Genomic DNA, 23,679 nt, shown 5'->3' on the forward strand with positions numbered 1-23,679 from the left:
CAACTGATTAGTAAAAGAGAGACCAGGGTATGACAGATGACTCACAGTCTCATCTCAGCTGCAATTTTATTAACTACGCTTGAGCCACACTTAGTCATTTTCCGAAGAAGGAAACTTGGCACAAGATGGATTTGTGTTGGCTTTTAACCATGAGGCCGGCCTTCAGGCAAAGACTTTAGGGCAAATGGTCTTTAGTGGAGGCAGAAGACCTGGGTCCTAACCCTTCTCTAACTCTCTCTCTGAGTGACCGAGTGATAATGTGGTTAAAAGCATAGGATCAAATGGAGGGATCAATGTTACAGAAGGAATAAATAAAGTAGGATATGTAAATAATGAAAAAGAAATTTTTAAATATGATTATGGATCTAAGAGAGTATAAGGAAAACAATCACATAAAATCACACAATAAAATCCCAGACCATCTGCCTGTAAGAAAGAATTCTTAAGTTTATAGAGAAGTTGATGCTTGCTTTGTTCTCAGAGATTGACAGAGGAGATCCCACAACTCCTCTCCTGATAACACAGGTTGGTCCATGGTCTAAGAATCCCTCTGCCAGTATATTTTTTGTATATTAAATTCCTTGTGTTTTGTTATCAGTCCATCTATTCTTCTGCTCTGAGTGGGGTATATTAGTTTGCATTCTTCACACTGGAGAGTCTCATACCTAAAGGCCTAATGGTTCTTATTTGTCTAGTCTAAGCCATCCTAGTTATTATTGTCCTTTTCTTATACAACCTTGTTTCTGATCCTTCCTAGGCACTTAATCTCTCTTCAACAAAAGAATAGATAAAATGAGGCTGTTATTATTTCAATTAATGTCTCACCAAAGGAGAAATAGAATAAGCCCTAGCTCAGATGTTTAGAAGGAGAAAACAAGTTTTCTACTCTGTTTCTGAAGGCAAAACCCAGACTCAGTCATTAATTACCTAATCCTACTTGTATATACAGAAACTCTTATGAAGAAAAATGAAGATTCTTATGGGATATGAATTATGTTTATTTCTTTGGAGTCTTCTTTCACTACCAAAAGGTTAGCTCCAGAAGAGCAGAAAATTTGTATTTGTTTTGTTTTGCTTACTGCTATAACCCCAGCACCTAGAACCTAGCAGATGTTCAAAAATATTTGTTCAGTAAATGAATGAATACCACTATTACTTATTAGTACCTCCAATTTCCACATCTGGATTTTATATCCAGAAAGTTTCTTCTTGAATACTGTGTGACTTCAAATAGTTTGGTAAAGCCTTTCCTCATCTTTCAATATGAGCCTCAGGTATATTTTCTGAGAATAAGTGTGTCACATACCTAATCCAGAATTTCCTTCTGTCTGTGGGATATGAGCTATTTTATGTTAAACATAAAATAACAATCAAGGGAATCCCTTTCACATTTATTAACTGACTCTTCATGATTACAGATAAGGGACATGTGAAAGTTTTAGTTTGGAGATAAAAACAAGTCATTGGCAGATTCTAAAAGCACTTTTTTGGGTATAATGGGCAAATGCCTCAAATAAAAAGTTGGGAAATGAAAAACAGAAACTGAATAGGGCCAAAGGAAGGTACTATTCAGGAGAAAAAAAACATACCAAGAGGCCAAAAGTCTATTGCTTATTGGAAAAGTTGTAGTGCTAAGCAGTAAAATTTATCAGCATAGAGTCTTTGCTCTGGTGAAGAGTTTCAGGAATAAAGATGAAGAAAAAGCATATTAGGAAAGAAAAGTCTTCAGCTGGCTGGCAACATCTGAGCTCGGCAGTCAGTTGGGCCCTGGCCTGGCTCTGGTGTCCACCTGCATCTGCATGTGACATGACAGAGTCGTCATTGCATTGCCCAGTACGGTCTTCACCATGCCAATAGGCTGAGAAGTGAGGAAAAAGAACAATGGACTATTTTTCATTCTTTTCTTCAACAATTATTCATTGAGTCCCTACCAGGTACTGCCCATGGGTAGGTGTGGGGATTCAATGGAAATGTGCTTTCAATGGGGTTTAAGGCCTAGGAGCTATATGGACATTAATTAATTAAACACATTTATAGTTACATGCCAAGATTAAGGAAGACAAGATTTTATGAGAACACTGTACTGAAGGCATACTAAGTAGCAAGTTGGAGGATAGAGAGTTCGTGTAGTTCCCAGAAGTGGTGACACTTGAGCTGAGATCATAAGCATAAATAAGAGTTTGCTTAATGAAGGGTTGGTGAGAGAGAAAAATAGTGCTAGTGGAGAGAACACGTGCAAATTCATTGGAGAAAAAGATCCAAGGGGGAGGATTATTAGTCATTGGAACATTGTAGCCACTAAGGGGTTAAATGTCTCTACATCAGGCATCATTTGAAACAAGTTCATCTTTAGATCGAAGACACTAACATCATGTTATCCTGTTCATTACTTTCTGGGTTATCAGTGTCACTGCTTATTTTTTCTTTCATGTCTATCTTTACCTCATTCCTTGAATTTGAGGCATAGTATCTTCTCCAATGCATGTGTTTTTAGTCAAAACTCATAAAGATAGAACATAGGGGACAGTGAGAACACCAGCCTACTGAAAATGTTGGAAAGCAGTGAGAGATGAAAAAAAAGTACTGATATTTAGATGATATCAAATTTTGGGAGCCTCAAAAGCTGGAATAGGGAATTTGGACATGAAATTATAGACAGTTATATGTTATGTTTATCTCTAAAGCAGTGAAAAGATACAATAAAAGTATTTTTTTTTTTTGGATATTTCATCTGAAATTGGTATGAAGAATTGTTGGTAGTTCCTACAGTGAATCAAGCACTGAATTATCTTCTAGTGTTCGCTGGAATCACTGGGCATTGTTTCTTCATGTGTGGGCTGCAAACTTTGCATTTCAGACCACCCTGAAATGTTTATTAAAATGAAGATTTGGGGGCCCTAGCCTAAATCTACTTAATTAAAATCTCAGGGATGGAACCTGAGACTACGCATTTTAACAGAACCCCAGGTGATTTGTGCTCAAAAGAGGTAGAGAACTAGAGGTTTGACACTGAGCCAAAAGACACTAAAGTTAGATCAGCTAGCTGGGCTGCTGCTAACAGTCATCCAGTTGATTATGACACAGAGACTACAATGGTTACCATGGGGATTTAGGGACAAGGGTAAACCTGAGAACTATTTCAAAAGATACATCATAAACAGGTGAAAGGCTGGATTTCAGCAAGAGAAGAGAGAAAAGAGTCCAGGAGAACTGTCATTGCTGCCTTCTGAGAGCCAGCTAGTGACCAAGAACTCATTAGGCCCTTCAATATCAGGGATATTGTTGGCAGTGAGAGGGAAGAGAACAAAGCTAAGGGCCCTACAGTAAGGTGACAGTGCTTTTAAAAAATAGGAATAGGAAAAGGAAAGATAGCTACCAAGAAAAAAAAAGTAACCTGATCTACAAAGCTGAGGAAGTTGTCAATTAGAATAAATTTGTCATGTAAGAGGTTGGTATAGATGCCTTTCTCACCTTAAGAAAATAAAGTGAGATTGGAAAAGGTAGACAGATGGCATAGAAATTAAGCTCAGGCAGAGAGGCTGAACAAAAATAGAGGGAAGAGGAGTTAAAGTTAAAAGCAAGAAAATGTTGAATCTTAGTGAGAAAAGAGGAAGAAGAGGGATAATAATGTCAGGGACATTAAGAATAAGAAAGTTCTATCATTTAGCAATTCTGAATAGGAAGGGAAACTAAATAGGTGAGGCATGTAAACAATATTTACATTGTTCTAATAAACTTTTAGGGGTTTTTTGTTGTTGTTTATTTTTTGAGACAGAGTCTCACTTTGTTGCCCAGGCTAGAGTGCCATGGCGTCAGCCTAGCTCACAGTAACCTCAAACTCCTGGGCTCAACCGATCCTTCTGCCTCAGCCCATTATTTTCTTTCTATTTATAGTAGAGACAGGGTCTTGCTCATGCTCAGGCTGGTCTCGAACTCCTGACTTTGAGCGATCCTCCCACCTCGGCCTCCCAGAGTGCTAGGATTACAGGCATGAGCCACCACGCCCGGCCAACTTTTAGGTTTTATAAAGCTTGTTTTTTTTAATAATAATATTATTACTATGCCAAATGTAGATATAAAGATACAGAGACCTACACAAATATAGAGATAGAAGAAGAGGAAGTTTGTTTCCTTTTTAAGCTTTTATTCCCCCACTAGAAAATGTGAAATATTATAACATTCTATATTAAGAAGGTATGCTTTAAACATTTTACAGGGGTATCAATAATAAAATTGTTTGAGTATACCTATATTTTTCACGTAAGAGTGGGTTTGACTGAGAGATGTTTATTCTGTTATTGCTTTTAAATCTAATATTTACAAGCACGTTTAATTCCTGTGCACAAGGAGGTGTACTCATACCAAACAATAGTGGCATGCTAAACTCAAGAGATCAAACCTTGAAAGCTACGTGCTAATGGGTTATTCAGTTTTCAAAATCTTAAATTAATGACAATTGGCAATAAAGCTCCTTAAAATTCCTTTTGTTCAGGATCCATTGTGTTGATCTTGAAGCCCTGTTTGTTCTACCAAGATGATTGAAGCTGAGATCGCCACCTAGTGGATTTATAGGATTTTGCAGAACTTACAGAAACCGCTTCCTATCCCTGGGAAATCCTTAATTTTTTTCTCTTAGAGAAATAACAGGTTTTAAAGACTTCTACTTAAGATCTAGGATAATTGTCAACAGAACAATTGAAAATAGATGAAATATACCAATATACACATCAGCTAGACTCCAGTTAACAAAAGAAGCTGAATTTTCATTTCCATACCATAATTAGGAAAACAGATCAGGCACAAATATGAATATATAATCATCTGTGTAGAAAGCAATATTGTAATATCACTAATTGAGATGTGTATAATAATTTCCATAAAATAAACATCAAATGTAAGTCTGTTCAAATACTTTTTTCTTATTTAATCTTTCATTTGTTTGAGGGTTTGTTGTTGTTTATTTGTTTGTTTTAAATGTTGGTTGCTTTTCCAGGACTAGGCAAAACTTTTCTTACTCATTTTTTTCATTCCTTAGAAAAGCATACTCAGTTAATTGTGTCAAACATATCTTGTGGTTTCATCTTTGTGTATTATATTAAACTGTGTGCCTTTTTTTATTTTATTGATAACAAAGACTTCCTGAGGATTTGTCCTCCAAAATGATGCATTTGAAATGCATGCAAAGGCTAGCGGGTGTTTGTGTGTCCTTTTGAAGAAAGCTACAGTAAAAAATGATTATTATTTGAGTTACTTTGTTCACTTTGTTCTACTTCTAAACGTGATGTATTAGCATATTCAGCAGATGGTGGATACAGTACAGGTTTTGGAGCAGAGTTTTCAGCTTCATTTATTCTGCTAGGAATTAGAGGCACCTCATTTTCTGCCTCAAAACTATCTTTTAACTCTGGTAAGAGAGAGAGCACTTCATGTATCTCCACTGTCATTGCACCTTCTTTATGTGCATTGTTATCTTCATCTTGTTGAATATTTTGAACTTCTCTCAAATTATGCATATTACTGTTAATTTGAAGATCTATTTCACTACGATGTATTTTATTTTTGGTTTCATGGGAACTTGTGATACTCAAATCTTTAGCTGTAATGTTCTCCTCAGCAGAGCTTGAACCATATAATATGTGTTTTTCACTTTTTCCATTTTCCCAAGTTTGCTGCTTTTCTTCTGTAGCGCCTTTTAAGGTCATTTGTGTGGTCTGAATTAACATACTAGAATCTGTGTTGCTTTTGTAAAGGATATTTTTCTCTTCTTTTGCTACTATTTTTATCTCTAGTGCTTCAGTGCCATCATCTCTGGGCAATGCATTTGTGCTGTCATTTTCTTTTTCACTACTTTTGGTTAGATGCCAAATGGCTTGGCTACTAAGAGGAGAAATACTGATATCCTTAGGAAGCTCTATTCTGTTTTGGTATGGAATCGAATTTCTCTTCACAAGTGATAGGTTGTTGGATCGTGTCTGGGAAATGAGAGAGGAATCATAAGTTTCAGTTTCAGGAAGTTTTTTTCCTATATCGTTTCCTTCCTTATCCATAATACAATTTTCTACAATCTGATGTAATATTGGGGGGGTTGTCACTAATGTTTTTTCTTCATTTCCAAGTTGTTCATGACTTGAGTTTTGTACTTTGTGTTGTAAAGTTTGGTTTTGATCTAACGTGTAGTCCGTGTGCAAGGTATCAGTCTTGTAGACACCTAAAAGTTGTGTTTGATTCTTCAGAGATACAGAGAACTGATTTAGTTCATTGGTCTTTGATAGGTTCTGCCCCATGTGCTCAATGGACTCCGTTGCCCCTTGGTCAGTAGCTTCCCTGGAATGTTGGGATGGTAAAACATCATTTTCTGTCTTTTCCCAAGTAGGTGGTAAATAACAAGGAACTTCCCATTCTAGCTGAGTTGCACCTTCCGTTTGCTCAGTTAAGAACCAAGAGGGAGAGTGCGTGTGCTCAGCATCAGTGGATGTAGACGGAGGCAGTGTTGATGGGTTTCCATCAGGAAGGTGACCATCTGGGTGACAGTTGCCTTCTACAGAGTTTCGGTTGACCACAGACAAGTTGCTAGCACGAAGCACAGGGGCACTTTTAGTGTTTCGTTTGTAATACGGGGCGTGCTTTGGGGCACGTTTGAAAGGCAGCCTCTTTGAAGTGAATCTAACATGGTTACTTTCTGGATGTTGAGGAAAATCTGCACAAGACACAAGGTTTATTTTGGCTTTTTTCTCAGAAGTTTTGGATAATTTCTTCGGAAGTAACAATACTTGTTTGCATTCCTTTGAGAGTTCTGGCAAGGATTTTTCTGGATGGACTCTGACTTTTCTAAATGGATGTAAATTTAATTTTATCCTTAAATTTTGTCCTTTAATTTTCCCTTTGAGGTCAGATTGATTGGTTCTCTTCTTTTTCAGAATCTGTGAATCAGCAAACCATTTTTCTCCTTTGTTTTTTTCCCCAGGATTGCTACATTTTTTGAGATCTAATTTAGTCAGTTGGTTACTTAGATTTTTCTGCTGTTTCCGATGGGTTGATGTTTGGGGTAACGTCACCAACCTATTTTTTTCAACTAAATCAGGATCATGGAAGCTAACCCTCTTTGGGGAATATGTTTTCTTGATTTTTGTTGATAACCCTGATAAATCTATGTTCTCCCTGCTCATAAGGAATTTTTCTATTGCACTGTTAATTTGGATTTGTTCTTTCTCGGGCTTTGATCTTTCTCTACCATTTGGCTTTTTTTTGGTCACATAATCTTTAAATTGATCACAGGGCACATATTTACAGATAAGAGAATTATATGGCTGTAAATACCTAGGTCTGCTCTGTTTTAACAGTCCACACGGGTCATCATATTTAGGTCTATGTTTTTGTAAGATCTTTTGTATATAGTGTTCCTCAGGCTCACAAGGCTTGGATGATGAGCTTGTAATAAAATGTCTCTGCCTGTGAGATTGTAAGCCATTGTCTTCTTTTTCTATTGGAGGCTGCCATGATTCATTTGTTAAATGCTTTTCAAGACTTTCCCTTGCCAACGCTGAAGCGGACGTTGCATATCTTCTTCTAAATGTGTCACTGCTGATATCTGCTGAACAATAAATGCAAAAATTTAGCACTGGGCAGAGTTTTATTACCCCAACCAAACAGATGCTTAGAAACCTTATAAAAAGAGTAAAAATGACTCCTTTGATTATGGCAATTCTTGAATATTTCCTAATTTGTAACCAAACATGCAAAGGGCATTTGGCACTTTGCTATGTTTGCAATGGCACTCTTTGTGGCCATATTTCAATCAGTTGTAATGCTGACTTAAAAGTTGTGGCATTATAGAAATATTAAATGTTATTCATAGTTGTGCATCTCTAGCTTAGTTGTTGGTTAGATTAGCTTTAAATATGAATAATATCTAAATTCTTTTCAAATGGCCATAGTGATATTTTTCTGCATTCATTTTCCATTTGCACCTCTAATATTGGGAAGAACATGGGTGCAATATTGAGTGATGTTCAGGTTTCAAACAGAGAATAACATAGACAACAAAAGAGAAATACCTGTGACACTATTGGCTAAATGAAAGCAGGGACCATATCTGTTTAATTTCCCATAACTTAATATAATATTCATCACATATTTGTTAAATGAATAGATATTTTGAAATATGGCCTGGTTTGTGTTATAGCAATCTTTGCCTGAGACTTTTAAATGATACAGGTTAATATAATATTAATGATACAGATTAAATAATATTAATGATAAAAATAACAGTAAAACCATTGATTGAGTACATGCTAAGAACTCAGCATTTGTTAAATATTGTACATTCACTATCTATTTTAATATTCACAAGAGATATGATCCATTGGATAAGCCCTATTATCTTATAACTTTCACAGATGAAGAAACAAGTTTAGAGGGGTTGAATGTTTTCCCCCACTCACATATCAGCTAAATGATGTGGCCAGGGCTTGAACCCAGGTCTGTTTAACATTAAACCCGATTCTCTGAACCACAATGTATATTAAATTTAAAATCACATCCTACCAGTATGCTTTCTATTGTTTTGTGAAATTGTTTTATCCAGAGGAAGAAAGATGTATTTGTATTCGGAGAAAAAAGGAAGAGGTGAACTAAGCCCCCGACTAGCATCTAATTCTAATCTAAGATCTGCCATCAATTTTCTGGGTGACTTTAGAGAAGCTATTACACTTACTCTCTGTGTCTTAGAAGGTTGGACTAGATGTGAACTTTATGGGAGTACACAAATTATTCTATGGAAAGAATTTGTGTCTGTTATCAGATTTTTGGAGAGTTCTGTGACTCAAAGATAAATATTAAGAACCATTAGCCTAGACCATCTTTAAAGGCCCCTTGGCCCCAAAAATCTATGATTCTGTTTCCAAGTTAGAAGGCATAATGAGAGTGGCATTGTCTCCTTACTGATGTCTATTCTGAAGCAGTTGTGACCTTGGATATTTTCTCCTTAAATACCTGCCCTCTCTAGCTCCAGTACAATGCCTGGAATGTAGCAGAATTTCAGGTGTTTCTTTCATTTTTACTGTTTTTGCAATTTTTATTGAGGTAATAATACCATCTTTACCATTTTAAGTGTACAGTTTAGTGGTAATAGATACATTTGTATTCCTATTTTCCTTTTCCTCTCCCCCTCCCTTCCCAGCCTCTGGTAACCACCAATCTATCTATCTGTCTATCAACCACCAACTTATCTTAATGATATCCAACTTTTTAGCTCCCACATATGAGTGAGAATATGCAATATTTGTCTTCCTGTGCTTGGCTTATTTAAGTTAACATAATGGCCTCCAGTTCCATCCATGTTGCTGCAAATGACAGAGTTTCATGCTTTTTTATGTCTAAATAATATTCCATTGTGCATATATACCACATTTTCTTTATCCATTCAATCCATTCATCTGTTGATGGGCCCTTAGGTTGATTCCATATTTTGGCTATTATGAATAAGCATGGGAGTGAAGATATCTCTTTTTATATATTGATTTCCTTTCTTTTGGATATATAGCCAGTAGTGGAATTTCTGGATCATATGGTAGTTTAAAAGTAATCATATTGATCTAACAAGCCAATGTTTTTGGTGTGAAATGGTTAAGAGGCCACATTTCCTTTAGTGTAGGAGTTTACCACAGAGAAGTTAACGTACTGGACAAAGCTAAAAGCTAATAAAACATCTGCGTAAGGCATGATTCCATTGAAAGGCTAACTACTTATTTCTTTGTGAAATATAGCCAATCTGATCTGATTTCTTTGGCAGACGTTTCTTTCTGTAGCCATCCCTCTCTTGAATCACATCATCAGCCCCTAGAAACTAGTAAGAATGCGAGTACAGGGATGCAATAGAATAAACTCACATGGTTCCTTATGCCATACATGAAATAACATATGGTTTCATTCTTATCCAATTGTCCCCAAATCGATCCGTAGGGCCAGATCCCCATGGTAAGAATTTCTTGGTACAGCACCTCTGTCATTCATATTCTTAGAGAAAGCTCTGCTTGTTGTAAACCAATTCAAATAAATGACAGGATCCTCTTTACAGAGCAGCTGTCAAAGTTTTCACTGCTGAGCCTGAAAGCATCGCCTCACTATTCGGGAAGAAAAAGGAAGACATTTAATTCATTGCCTCCACCTAAATATTGACATCGCCCATGTACAGTGGGTAGATGTCATGGCCAGATTCACTTGGCTCCCAACATGGGACAATGAATTAAGTCCTGACTTTCCCTGAACCGGGAAGTTATCATCCCTGACAGCTCAGCAAGCAAAGTATGTTTCTTGACATCATTCCTGAAATGAATCACTAGCATTAGAAGGCCCATTATTCTAACATGTCATGCTCTGGGAAGGTTGCTTACTGCAGAATTGGCATTAGAGCTGGAAGGATGTTGGAATAAAAGCTGATACTCCCTATCCCATAAATCTTAACAGCACTATTGCTATTTAAGAGGCTTTAAAAAAAAAACAAAACAAAAAAATGTCTTGCTAGGTGTTAGGTCTCAAAATTTACTTTTAGCAGACACTCTAAGCTCCTGAGGGTGGGGATACTCCATCTCCACTTCACCCCAAATAACACACACACACACCAAAAAAAAAAAAAAAACAGGCCCAGCATCTTTAGGTCTTTAGAAGAACAGATTGGGGTGACAGTGATTTTTATAGCATTTCCTGTTGAGGAAATTAAAGGAGGCTTCCTCCTTCAGAGCGAATTAAACGCAGAAGGATTTTCTAAAACAAGACAACCTCACCTATTGTTCTTAACACATGCTGTGGCGGGATTTGGACTTCTCCAGGCTCGAGATTCCTTAGCTTTTCAACTCTCTTTGGACAATGTCTTGTAAGTAAGCCTGCTTCGTTAAAAGCTGCCATATTCCCGGGAGGCTCTGAACATCCTGACTGTAGCAATCTGCCATCCAGGCAAAAATAAGAAGTGCTGTCTGCCCCACGCTCCTTCCTTTTCAGGTTTCTAAATGATCCGTCAAGGGCTGTGGACTCAGAGGCCAATGTTGCTTGATGGCTGTTTTCCTGTAGAAGTGGCATTTCCTTTCTGGACCCCACAATGGACATGACCTTTATCTCATTTTCCTGAGTTAAGTGGCAGTTACAGTATCCCTTAGCGTGGTAATTTCTTGCCTCATGAGCACACAGGGGTTCATCGAAGGTTCTGCAACAAAGGTTTTCTGATGTGTGTTCATTTGCTTTGCCTTGTTGGAGTTTCCAGTTAAATACAACTAAGCCTAGGCAAGTGAGACCAACAGCTCCTGTGACAAATAGAGAGACCATTAAAAGATAACATCATGGGAAGAAACATATAAATCACCAAATGTGAAAGCCACAAATATAAAGGTTAATGGCTTAAAGGGTATCAGAATGGGTGGAATGTCTATCAGCATTTGGAAAAATATCAGTCCAGACACAGGCTATTTCATTGACATTGTTCTGCTTTCCAATTTGAATCTTTCTTTATACATATTAAAATTAAAAGAAACAACACCATCTGGAATCTCTTTGGTAGAAAAAAGGGCTTTTTCATGAACTGAAATTCATTCAACATAAAATAATTCCTGCAGTAAAATCATTTTTCTGCCTATAGAAAACCAGTTTAATTCTCGGATTCCTATTTCTTAATGTCATAGTCAATAAAAATAGACTACATTTAGTATATACCCTAAAATTCTCATATACCCAAACTTCTCCTTCCAAAACAAAAATTGATCTTACATGGGCATATTTTTAATCATCCCTTAAGACCCACTACCCCTCTAGTTCATTGGCTTCCCATTAGCAAAAAGGTCAAACTCCTTGGCATTCAAGATTTGATGTAGCCTGGACATTACCTCCCTTCCTAGCCTTATTTTTCATTCTTCCTCACATTCAACACTGTTTCAAACTCTGCAATTCATTAGTCTTAAAATGCACTTCTTTGCCTTTGCATATGCCCTTAGTGATGCTTGTAATACCTTCTCCTGTCTCTGCTTATTTGAACTTTATTTATTCTTTGAAATCTAAAGCATTACTTCTAAATTTTTTTTGAGTGCATGACAGCAGCAAAAGCAGCCAGCTAGCAGCATCATATCTCTGTATTTCTTGATGTCATAGCTGTTTTCTCCACTTGCAAAGATCACTCTCTTTTATGAACCCTCACGATCAAAGGAAGTATTAAGATGTCTAATCTCAGACTTCCTGGTACTATCATTTCATGTTGTATGTAAGTATAGTTTGTCCTCCAAATAAAATTGTAAGGTACAGTATTTCTCAAACCCAGGTGCAGACTCTAACCTTTTTCTATATCACTTTTTCCTATCTTGACAAATGACATCTTCAACCACCTACATACATGTTCAAGCCTAAGTCTTTGAGTCAAGCCCCAACTACCTATCACACAGCTTTTCTTTGTTTCTTAGAACTTTCTAAGAACTTATAAGAACAGTATATTGCTATGTTCATTTATTCATTTGCTTGTTCACTGACTGTCCTCCCCTGCTAGAATTAAACACGGTGAGACAGCAGAGCTTTTCAATCTTGTTTAGCATGTTTTTAAGAGATGGGGGTCTTGCTATATTGCCCAGGCTGATCTCAGACTCTTGAGCTCAAGCGATCCACCTGCCTCAGCCTCCTGAGTAGCTGTAGCTAGGACTACAGGCACGTGCCACCATGGCTGGCCAGTCTTGTCCAACATTCTACCTCCAGGGCCCACAACTCTGGCACAATGCAGGTACTCCAGAAATGTTTATTAAATATTTTTAAATAAACAAAAAGTATTCTGCTTATAAACTCTGTTAATGGAAAGCACTGGATGGTCTGATCTTACAAGTATCAAAAATGGTGATTAAGAAAACATGGTGTCAATACAGATTGAGTAAGGAGATCTGTGTCCTAAGCCCAAGTCTGCCCTAGGATGGATTCCTCCTCTGAAAATGAGGACAGTGAATGAAGTGACTTCTGCATTCTAGGCAATTTGGATGCTCTATGCCTGGTTCTCTCCACTAGAGATAATATCGATGAAAACATGATATTTTAAAACTTGAATGAAAAGGGAGGATGTTAGTCATGATTATTTCATTTTTTTCTGCTAAAGATAAAGATTAAGCAGAGAATAGCATTTTCTGATAAAATCCTCCAACCACTGTATAATTTGCTAATCTTGAGATCTTATAATCCATTTAAATTTGACAATAATACACTCTTAGAAGGTGCTACAACATATTGAAATAATTTGATCTATATTAAAGGCATAACTTTTTAAAAATTTATAATAAATGTTAAATTATAATCTTTTTACTGCTGGATTCTAGAGTTTAGGTTATTCCAAACAAGGATTTTGATTTCAAAATGTTAAAAAAATATGAAAAAGATAAAATTTAATAAACACTTATTATCTTTTATATGGAGTAAGAAAACTCAGGATTCAAAACTATGTACTGACTTTTCACTTGAGTGTTTTCTAATCTCTTTGAGTCTTATTATTCCTCCTTTCTCAAGTGAGGATAATTAATACTACCCAGGGATTAAGTGAGATAGCATATGTGGTATATTTAATACAGTGTTGTGATAAAGTAAAGTTCAATGGATGGTCATTGTGGTTGGTGCTTATGATTATGATGCTGCTGCTATTGTTGTTTATATTTCTATTGTCCTATTGGGTCCTGGAAGATGACACTGTTAAGGAAAAAAAAATCCAAAAATCATCAAATCATTAAGGGAACGTTTTATATGTGTGAGCAGTTATATAAACCAAGTAATAAAGGAAAGAAAGTTTTCTTAAAGACATGCATCAGCCATTGAAATGAGAGTAAACATAATCTGATGATAGGATAAAGTTTCTTCTCTAATTGTGTCTAAATGACAAGGACCCACTCACTCTCCAGCTGTTGATGCTGGGGATGTTTCTAGATCCCACAGCCAGTCAGGTACGGTCACCTTCCATTAGTGCAGAGACCAAAGGCAGCAAATGAAGCTTGTAGGTAGGATGAACATGCCATTAAAAAGATGTTTGAATTTTCATTGCCATGGGCATTGTTTCTATTTTTTTTTTTTTTTTTTTTTTTTTTTTTTTTTTTTTTTAGACAGAGTCTCGCTTTGTTGCCTAGGCTAGAGTGAGTGCCATGGCGTCAGCCTAGCTCACAGCAACCTCAAACTCCTGGGCTCAAGCGATCCTCCTGCCTCAGCCTCCCGAGTAGCTGGGACTACAGGCATGAGCCACCATGCCCGGCTAATTTTTTTATATATATTAGTTGGCCAATTAGTTTCTTTCTATTTATAGTAGAGACGGGGTCTCGCTCTTGCTCAGGCTGGTTTTGAACTCCCGACCTTGAGCAATCCACCCGCCTCAGCCTCCCAGAGAGCTAGGATTACAGGCGTGAGCCACCGCGCCCGGCCATTGTTTCTATTTTTAAAAAGTGTTCTAACAATCTTTCTGAATTGGCAAAGAAAAAATGGCAAAATTAATGACAACTTCTTATTGAAGCATTAGAAACATGTAACAGCTTCATGAAAACTTTTTATCCACCAGGTCACAGAATAAGTCTCAAGATATTAGTGTTTGATGCCAAATAACTATGCATTAGTTTTAAATTTACTGAATATGGTTATGTATATTCCATTGAATTTTGATTACTTAGCTATAGCTGAAGAAGAAAATGGAATCATAGGCAAAATTATAGTTCTAAGTCATTTCCCACAATCTTGAAGTACAAATAATTCGCCACACTTTTACTTCAGAAGCGGCACTTTAATGAAACCAATTAATATAAAAATAAGTCTTTTTAAAGAAGAAGTTTTCTCAAAATAGTATATTTAACAATTATTCAATGAAAATACATTAGTATGATAATTTCATACACTAAAACCAAACATGTATGTAAACATATTTATAATTTAGCATAATTCATTCATGTATATTAAGCTTCCTATAATTTGACAAAATCTTTGGAATCTTCTAGAATTTGTATACATTGCTACACTAATGAAGAGCTGTTAACTTAGCAAAATATATTTCTGAACATATATTTCTGAATATACATGTAAAATATAACCTAAAAAATACTAAACATTACTCTATAGTGATATTTCCAAAATGATGTCCTATAGAGCATGAATTCAATGAAATCTGTGAAAAAAAAGGTTCATGGTTATTTAAATTCAAGGAATGCTCCCATTATATCTTTATCTTGGAGATTCATAATGCTCATTAGAAAATGAAAGCTTATAAGAAATGCTACCTTGTTTAAGGTACCATTTCCCAAACCTATTTGAACCCACCACCTATTGCTTATGTGTGCCTCTGCGTATGTTTTTATTGGTATATCTATTATCTACTAGAACTAGTATTCTAAAAAGCACATGTAAGTAAAGATGCTCTGCCCTATCACTTTTGTCTTTTATGGTAAACTATTTCTTAGCACAAATAATCACTGACATGTTTACATGGTTTTTAAAACAATTTATCTTTCTGAGAAAATTTGGATTTCCTTCCAAGTGAGTTTGATTACTAATGGTGGTCCCATTGTCTAGACCTGATGCTGATCTTCATCTATGCTGATTAAAACTGTAACTGCTAGGAGGTAAAAATATAATGTTCAATTAATTCACTGGAAATCTGCTATGGAATAATGATTTATCATGCGTATTCAAAATACATCAGTTCAGTCCTAGACACCATTTATCGGCCTCTAGTGTTCCAGCTTTAGAGCACTACACACACACACACACACACACACACACACACACACACGCATGCGCGCGCGCGCACTTCTCATCACCATGGTTACCCACAGGTGCAGAGGATTCCACCAGATGCTGAGAGCATAGGGAGAAACACACATCAAGGTAAATTACTCAAGAAATCCCATGTGTCTTTGGTCTTGAACTAATGACACCAAGCATCATTTTATATCATTCATCCAGTGAGATGTAATGATAACATGCATAGTTTAATATATTTTAAATTACCATAAAAATTAAAAAGTTGCATATTATCCTCCCCATAGTTGGTATGGAAAGGTATGGGCCAAGCTAATGAAAGAGCTGGACAGACAAAAATCATAGAAGAATTCAAAACTCCCAAACAGGAGAAAAATCAAGGCACAGAAAGGTAATACAAATTGCCCAAAGTCACATAGGTAATAGAAGCAGAGCCGAGATTCAAAGCTAGGCAACTGACCTGCAGAGCTCACGTGCTTAGCTACTGTGCTATACGAACACTGAAGATTAAGATATGTAATTGTCATAGTGACATCACCATGTGCATCTGTGAAAGCCCACTGACTCTTACTATATGCCATAGGAAGCCACACAAATGTGAGTGCCTTGACGAAAGGGCCTATGTCCCATCAGTTTTTTCATACCTGTCTCCTAGTGTCATAGTAAATACACCACTACTCTTTGGTAAATGGATGATTGATGAAATACAGATATTATTTCTGCATTACACGCAAGAAGACTGAAGTCTACATAACAAGTTAACATAAAATCGCAAAGCTAGTTACACCAGGACTAGAGCTCTTGAATTTTGGTCCAGGGCTCCTTCCTCCATGTTAGACAGCTTCTCTGCAACAAGAAATTCTTACAACCTGTGCCAAATCTAATATCCTCCCGCATCTACTGGCAACCTCTCCTTTCCATAGCCCTGGCAAATTTCCCCAACTGCCTAAGAAAGGCATCATTTAGCATACTTCAAGAATATGGACAAGAGAAGGGAGAAGGAGAAGGACACACTTATCCATGGCATACCTGCAAAGCCAAGGACAGTCAGCAGGGCCACATCCTGCCCTGGGAGGAGGGGACTTCTGTCCTTTAGAACCAGAGTGAGATTGGGAGCTCTGGAATCACAGTTGGTCTCAGACAGCCGCAGCATGCTCTTTGCAGCTGCCACAGCTATGGTGGAGGGCTGGCAATTTAGGTCCTTGGCATTCCTGAGCGTGTGAGCAGAAGACTTAACGTAGTTTCTTAAAAACTGAGCGAGGGGGTGGAGATCGCAAGTGCAGCTCCACTGGTTCTTATCTAAGCTTAGAAGGATTAACTGCTTCAGTGGAGTGAAAACGTCTGGCATGTGGGCCAACCTATTTCGGGAAAGATCCACTTCCTGTAGTTGAGGCAGGGGCCGGAAGGCGTCTTTCTCGATGTAGGAAATAAAATTGTTAGATAAATCCAGATGCCTGAGATTGTGGAGATCCGTGCCTCCAAAGGAACTGTCTGTGAGATTAGTGATCTGGTTCCCATCCAGCTGGAGCCGGGTGAGGCCCCTGGTGTTTCGGAACCAGGCCCCTCGCAGGGTGCGGAGAGCGTTATTGCTAAGCACCAGCACCTGCAGGCTGCGAAGCTTGCTGAAGGTGCGATCGGTGAGCGAGGAGCTGGATATTCGGTTGTGCTCCAGCGACAGCGTCCGCAACTTTGTAAGGCCATGCAGGGCGTCTTCCTGAACATCCTTGATGCCATTTCTGCTCAGGGAGAGCAGGGCAAGATTAAACAAGAGAGACAGATTTGTGCTCTTGATAGAGGAGAGGTATCCATCAGCGATGATTAAAACCCTTGTGGTCACAGGGGCTGCTGTGGGGAAGAGAAGCACAGACTAGAAGCAGGATACACATGACTGGGAGGGGAGCACAGAGGAGAACAGACAGAATCAATACCCTCTGAGCAATCTTATCACCTGGGTAAGAGCAATAAACAAAATGAAAATGATTCTCTGACTTCTAAATTTACGGGGAAGCTGGCTATTTCTAAGAATGATGGATTTTTATATTCTTTGTTACTGTGACATGTTTGTTTGAGAAACACAAACCCATCTGTTCGTTTAGATGTCAAAGTTAATTCAATGTTTGGGATTATCTTCATTGATGTTATTTTGAAGGCGGCTCTCCGGGCTTCCTCCCTTGGAGGCTGTGTACTGACCTGATCTAGCCCTGCAGCTCCAGTCCAGATTCACCTAAAAGCCGAGCCTGCGTCTGAGCTTCCTAACCAGTTTTCCACTAGCAATATATATTTACACTGTGAAGTCAATCATCTTTTCTCCCAAACATAAATGTGTGGGTTGGGGCGGGAGGAGTGAGAAGGAGCGTTGGTTTGTGCTTTTTAGCTCCAGGCTAAAAGTTGGCAACTTGGTAAGGATCTATATTCTCTCCAGACAACCCGAGGATCTGTCAGTGGGGTTCTCATTATAGCCTGGGCCATCTTGGCCTCCTGTCTAATATCTGTTCCCTCCAATGAAGTCCATCATGTGATGACAGGTGGTACCCAGGGCTTCCAACTGTTAAATCCCTTCACCATAATCACCTCAGAGCTATCACTGCTCTGTCATTAGAAATCAAAGCATTTTAACTCAATAAAGATGTATTATAATCAGGAGTTATTGTAACACATCTTTATCATGCTAAAATTGTTTTGACTGCAAATGACAGTGTCATAAGGATAGAGGAGTCCATTGTCACTGGGAGGTCTACAGGTGATATTAGAACAGTCAACCATGGGGGAAGCAAATCACAGTTCCCTTAGGAAATTCAGACTGCACCGCTGAAACAAAGAGATAAAAAAAAAAAAAAAAAAAAAAAACGTAAAAGACAAAGGATTCTCAGAGTGTCTTCTTTTGCAAGAATGGCTTCCATCCCCACAGCACAGGCAAGCTTAAATCATAGTAATTTTTTCAGCATTTATTATTAATTATTTGAATTCTATTAATTCTGGCAAGTTTGGCATTTTATTCCTCTCATTGTTTTTGATATGGGATGGAGTAGCTTTGTTTTTATGGGTCCCAGTCCTTTAGGGATTTGTCAACTCTGAATGAAGAGGCTGTTATTTCTGTCAATTACTTCTTGTCTAGTACTAGACAGAAATTCCACTCACAAGTCATCCATTTACATTTCTGTGCTTATGAAATCTAACTTCACAAATGTGGCATTCTGTAAATAAGAAGGAAGACATAGAGGTGCAACAATGTCGATGAAAAATACTTGTTTCATACAGACATCAGCCATCTCTGATCAGAAAAAGAAATGTAGTAAAATCAAGAAATTCATTTTAGACGGTGGGAGTTTAGTGTTCAAGTGTTTTCAATACTGATCAGAAACTATGTATACACCAACTAGTCTTAAAGCCGTCTCTCTCCTGTCAGGGATGATGATAACGTCTACCTCCTAATTCTCACAGAGTCATGGGATTTTAGAAATGGAAGAAATTATCTTCTTCCACTCTATCTTAACTCAGGTTTATTTCTGGAAATTTTCCATTGGCAGAGCTTATAGCTTGTTTATCTCTTCTTAGATATCAGGATGTAAATCACATTCTCCTCAAATTTGTTAATAAGGTGTCTTATTAAATTGTTGACTTAAGCAAGCAATATGTAATGAATACAGGCAGTGTATCTTGTTAACATTTCTACAGCTCATTTACCACCAATAAAAAAAGACCAGACTTTCAAAATGAGATGCACTTTGATAATAATCTGTTTCGCTGGTACATCAGTTAATCTTACTAATGCTGAACAATTGCAGTTCAGGTTTCTGATATATTTATATTTCTTCCAGCTGGTGGTGGTAGGGTTCAAATCTGCACAAAGCATGGACAAAAATATAATTAAAGTTGTCTGTTTTTTACGTGTGTAGCTGCTTGAATGGTGGTATTCTTTTGCCATAGCAAAATATCTCAATTACCTCTGAAGGTCTTAAAATAGTCTTGATTGAGACCACCAGGAACAGGAATATAAAATGTTACCAGTCTCTGTGGTCACTGTAAAAGCCTGCTCTTTAGAAGGTTACTTTTCTCAGGCTGAGCCCAGAGAGCAGTCAGTACAATCAAAGGCAAGGCAATGAATTTGCCAGGTACACTGAACACTGCTTTTTAGAGTTATTAGTTTTATTACCTACTATATAGGTGAGCTGGTGACAGAGGGTTACATCTTTGGTGCACACCACGCATGACGCAGGGCAGGCCGCCACCAACCGCAGCGTGATGGCAAAGAGTGCGATCCATCCACCTGAAAGGAAAGTAGAGGGCAATGCATATCGTAACGTTGGCATTCATTACCCCTGATTGTAGTACATACAACTCATGAGGCATTTTGGTAGTTTCTGCTGTTCAAGGAGCACATTTGTGTTCTCATAAAATGCCAGGTAAATATGGCTACAATCCTTAACTTGCATAGAATTTAAACTGAAATGTTAAAGCATTTGACTATAAATTCAGTTCCCATTCAGGGCACACCCACTACTAGAGAATACTAAAAATATTAAGGTATTTTGCAGAACACTTTACAGTTTGTAGTGCTTTTGCACAAACATTATCTTATTTAGATCTCTTAATTTTGCAACCCAATTTGAGACTGAGGAAAATGAAGCTCCAAATGGTTAACAAACCATCCAAAGTCACATTGCTAGTATGTATTTAACTAAGTCTTTTAACTTTCGATCCAGTGTTCTTTCTAGAAGCTAATCTTAGGCACTAAATCTTACATAATTACAATTGAATTATTATTTCTTACAGATATAAATGCCACACTTAGGGAGAGAGTATGAAGACAAGACTAAGATCACAAGCTCTACCCAGCTGTGAATTCTGATGATTTTTGCTGACTACACTATCTTAGATAAATTATTTCATTTTTCTTATTTTCTAATTTTTTGTGTGTAAAATAAAATAAATAATAAATGCCTATAGTATGGAGTACTGTAAGAGTTAAATGGCATGGCTCTAAATGTTTACTAAATGTTAAATTTTACCATTATTTAAATGCTTTTTCAACTCCCCAATGAAATATGAACATCATTTGAATTTTATGTTCTAAAAACACCATGCATGTATAAAATATTCCATAATTCAAAAAAACCCAAAACATGAAGCAGATTATAATAAAACCCTCTGTCCATATAGTAAGATAGTTTGAGAACAAATAAAATGAAAGAAAACACAAAACTTATTAATTCTATTATTTGTTCCACGAGTATTTATTGAGCACCTTCTGCATGCTGCGAGGCACTGCTCCTGGCACTGGGGACAGAGCAGCAGACAGCAAACCCCTACCCTCATGGCGTGCACCTTCTATGAAAGGTTAGAAACGATAAACAAGTAAATATGAAAATATGTACTAAGTCATATGCTTATAAGTGCTGTGGAATATATACAACAAGAAGAGGAGCAGATAGTATTAGTTAGGGGGTCTAAATATGGCGGCCAAGGAAAAACTCTCTGATAAAGTAATATTTAAGCAAAAAGCTGGAGAAGGGGCAGGCACTAGTGAGTCCTTGCAGAGAAAATAGCAAGTGCGAGTCTCTAAGGGTGTGGTGGGTTTTACAGGAGGAGGAAAGTGTGGCCAGATGGGAGGAGCTCCCAGGAGGAAGTGTAGGTCAGAGACTAGCAGGCGCAGGTTATTGTGTGCCTTACAGATGAATGCAAGAACTTTGGTTTTTACCCAAATAAGATGGGAAGTAATTAGAGGCTTTTGTGAATGGCATTACTTGATCTGAAGTATATATCTAATGATCACTTTGGCTACTGTGATCAAATGTATGGGAACATACATTTAAATAAGCAAAGAACAGAAGCAGCAAAAATAGTAAGAAGGCAATTATAGCGATACAAGCAAGAGATGATGCAGTTTAGACAAGGATGAGAGGTAAGCAAATTCTGGATGGTGTTTCATTTAATACTATAATGATGCAATTTAATTTAACAAACTTGAGTTCAAATAACCTATCTGGTGGAACAGGCTAGGTGTACAAGATTAAATAAATGATCGTTTACCCTCAAAGCACTTTTTAGCTAGTGATATAGATATGTAAAGACCTAGCTATAACAAAACGAAGAATGAAGCAAATCTAAATAGAAGCGAATGATTATTTTGTGGAAGCACTTGGATGCTTTAAGAAGGATGTGGCTTGTGAGTTGGCTTGCGAGTACAGTGGATGTCTGTAGGCAGAGAATTAGAGTTATGTCATTCCAGTTGAGAAAATAGTAAGAACAATGCCCCATGTGGAGCAGCTGATCCACTCTCAGTTCATTTCTTTTATCCCTACCCAGCTGGTTAGAGTGTACCTAATGCATGTGTGTTCCAGGGATTAACCAGAGATTTCAGCAGAGTTTATATAAAAATTCCAGGGTTTCCTTTTCCAGGATCTCCCCTCACTTTCCTGTGCCTATCTGTAATAAGCAGGATTCTAAGGTGGCCCCTAAGATTCCCGTACTGTGGTACACATGCCATGCATAATCCCCTTCCCTTGAGCGTGGGCATAAGCTGTTAGTTTCATCATATGGCAAAAGGAAGATTATCCTGAGTGGGCTTGACCTAATAAGGTGAGCCCTTTAGAAGCAGAGAATGTTCTCCAGCTGGTCACCAAGGAAGAAGTCAGAGACACGAGCCAGGAAGAAAGTGTGAAGAGCCATGTTGTGGACTACAGGGGCCCTGTGGCAGGCAGCCATGAGCATTCTGTAGAAGCCAAGAGTCATTCCTAGACAATAGTTAGTAAGGAAACAGAGACATGAGTGATACAACCACAAGAAAATGAGTTTTTCCCACAACCAGTGAGCCTGGGAAAGGCCTCTGATCCTCAGATGAGAATCACAATGCCAGCTGACACCTTGATTTCAGTTTGGTGAAACCCTGAGCAAAAGACTTGGCTACTCTGTACTGGGCTCTGGAGAGCATTGTTTTAAACCACTAAGTGTGTGGTAATCTCTTACAAAACAATAACTAACACATTCTGGGTTGTCTTGAATTCTGTTCTCTGGTTCTCCAAGCAACCAAACCATCAGAATTTTAACTGTGTCCTAAAAGGCATATGTGGTCTACCCTCAGGTTAAATGCTATTAAAAAAAAAAAAAAAGAAACTTACCTCATCCCCTTCCTTTCTTCTAATTGACACCCCTCCAAGATCTACCTGCTTTCATTCACTCTCCAATGCCTTCAGGTAGCTGTCCTTTACATTTTGTCCAGAGTTTATGGTTGTTACCTGTGGGAAGGTTGATCTAATGTAAGCTACTGGGACATTCAGATTCTGAATGGCAGGATCAATGTAATTTGCTGGTGGATTGGGTGCAAGTATGATAAATAGAAAAGTCAAAGATCATCCTGCAGTTTTTGCTCTCTGCAAGTAAAAGGAGGCTGCTGCCATTTACTGAAATGGAAAGACTATAAATGCAACCAATTGTGAGTTTAGAGTTCAAAGGAGAGTACTGATCTAGAGATAGAAATCTGGGAGTTGTTTTTTAAAGGCATAAGGTGGAATTAACTTCCCAACAAATTAACTCTAAACAGAGTAGTGAAGAGACCTAAAGACTGAGTCCTGGGGCAATCCAAAATTTAAAGATAAGGGAAAGCAATGGAACATAAAGAGGAGACTAAGAAGGAGCCAGTGAGAGCAGAGAAGAACAAAGAGAAAATAATGACCTCAAAGACAATGAAAAAAAAGTGTTTGAGGGACAAAGGATTGATTGCCTCTATTTAATGCTATGCCAAGTGGGATGAGCATTGAGACTTATTTTGAATTTAGCAATGAGGAGGTCTTTGTAACCTTGATAAGAGCAGTTTCAGCAGAGTGTTGTGAGAGAAAGCTTGATTAGAGTGGATGGCAAATGGGAGCAGGGGAATTAGAGACAGCAAATCTAGACAACTGTAGAGCAATTTTGCTTTAAAGATAAACAGAGAAATGGAGCAATAGC

The 23,679-nt window shown here is 37.6% G+C and overlaps 2 protein-coding genes across 2 annotated transcripts in view; one reads left to right on the forward strand and one right to left on the reverse strand.

Moving 5' to 3' along the window:
* The window catches only part of TNNI3K (TNNI3 interacting kinase), a 276,625-nt gene that overhangs the window by 199,172 nt on the left and 53,774 nt on the right, over positions 1-23,679 (forward strand). The gene's annotated exons all lie outside the window — the stretch shown is intronic.
* LRRC53 (leucine rich repeat containing 53) lies at positions 1,632-22,404 on the reverse strand. The gene is made up of 6 exons (XM_075993293.1): positions 22,356-22,404; positions 19,889-20,002; positions 16,765-17,580; positions 10,782-11,294; positions 5,252-7,588; positions 1,632-1,858 (listed from the first exon to the last, which is right to left on the reverse strand). Exons 1-6 carry the CDS (start codon positions 22,402-22,404, stop codon positions 1,632-1,634), a joined length of 4,056 nt encoding a protein of 1,351 aa, XP_075849408.1.

This window comes from Microcebus murinus, chromosome 2, assembly GCF_040939455.1.
Source record: "Microcebus murinus isolate Inina chromosome 2, M.murinus_Inina_mat1.0, whole genome shotgun sequence".
NCBI classification, from domain to species: domain Eukaryota; kingdom Metazoa; phylum Chordata; class Mammalia; order Primates; family Cheirogaleidae; genus Microcebus; species Microcebus murinus.

Excerpts from the sequence above, each read along its gene's own strand:
- LRRC53 (XM_075993293.1), bottom strand. The coding sequence starts at position 22,404 with ATGGCTCTTCACACTTTCTTCCTGGCTCGTGTCTCTGACTTCTTCCTT. Across the intron at positions 20,003-22,355 it reads TGTCTCTGACTTCTTCCTTG|GTGGATGGATCGCACTCTTT; the intron begins GTGACCAGCTGG and ends CTTTCCTTTCAG. Across the intron at positions 1,859-5,251 it reads AGTAGAACAAAGTGAACAAA|CCTATTGGCATGGTGAAGAC; the intron begins GTAACTCAAATA and ends CTCACTTCTCAG.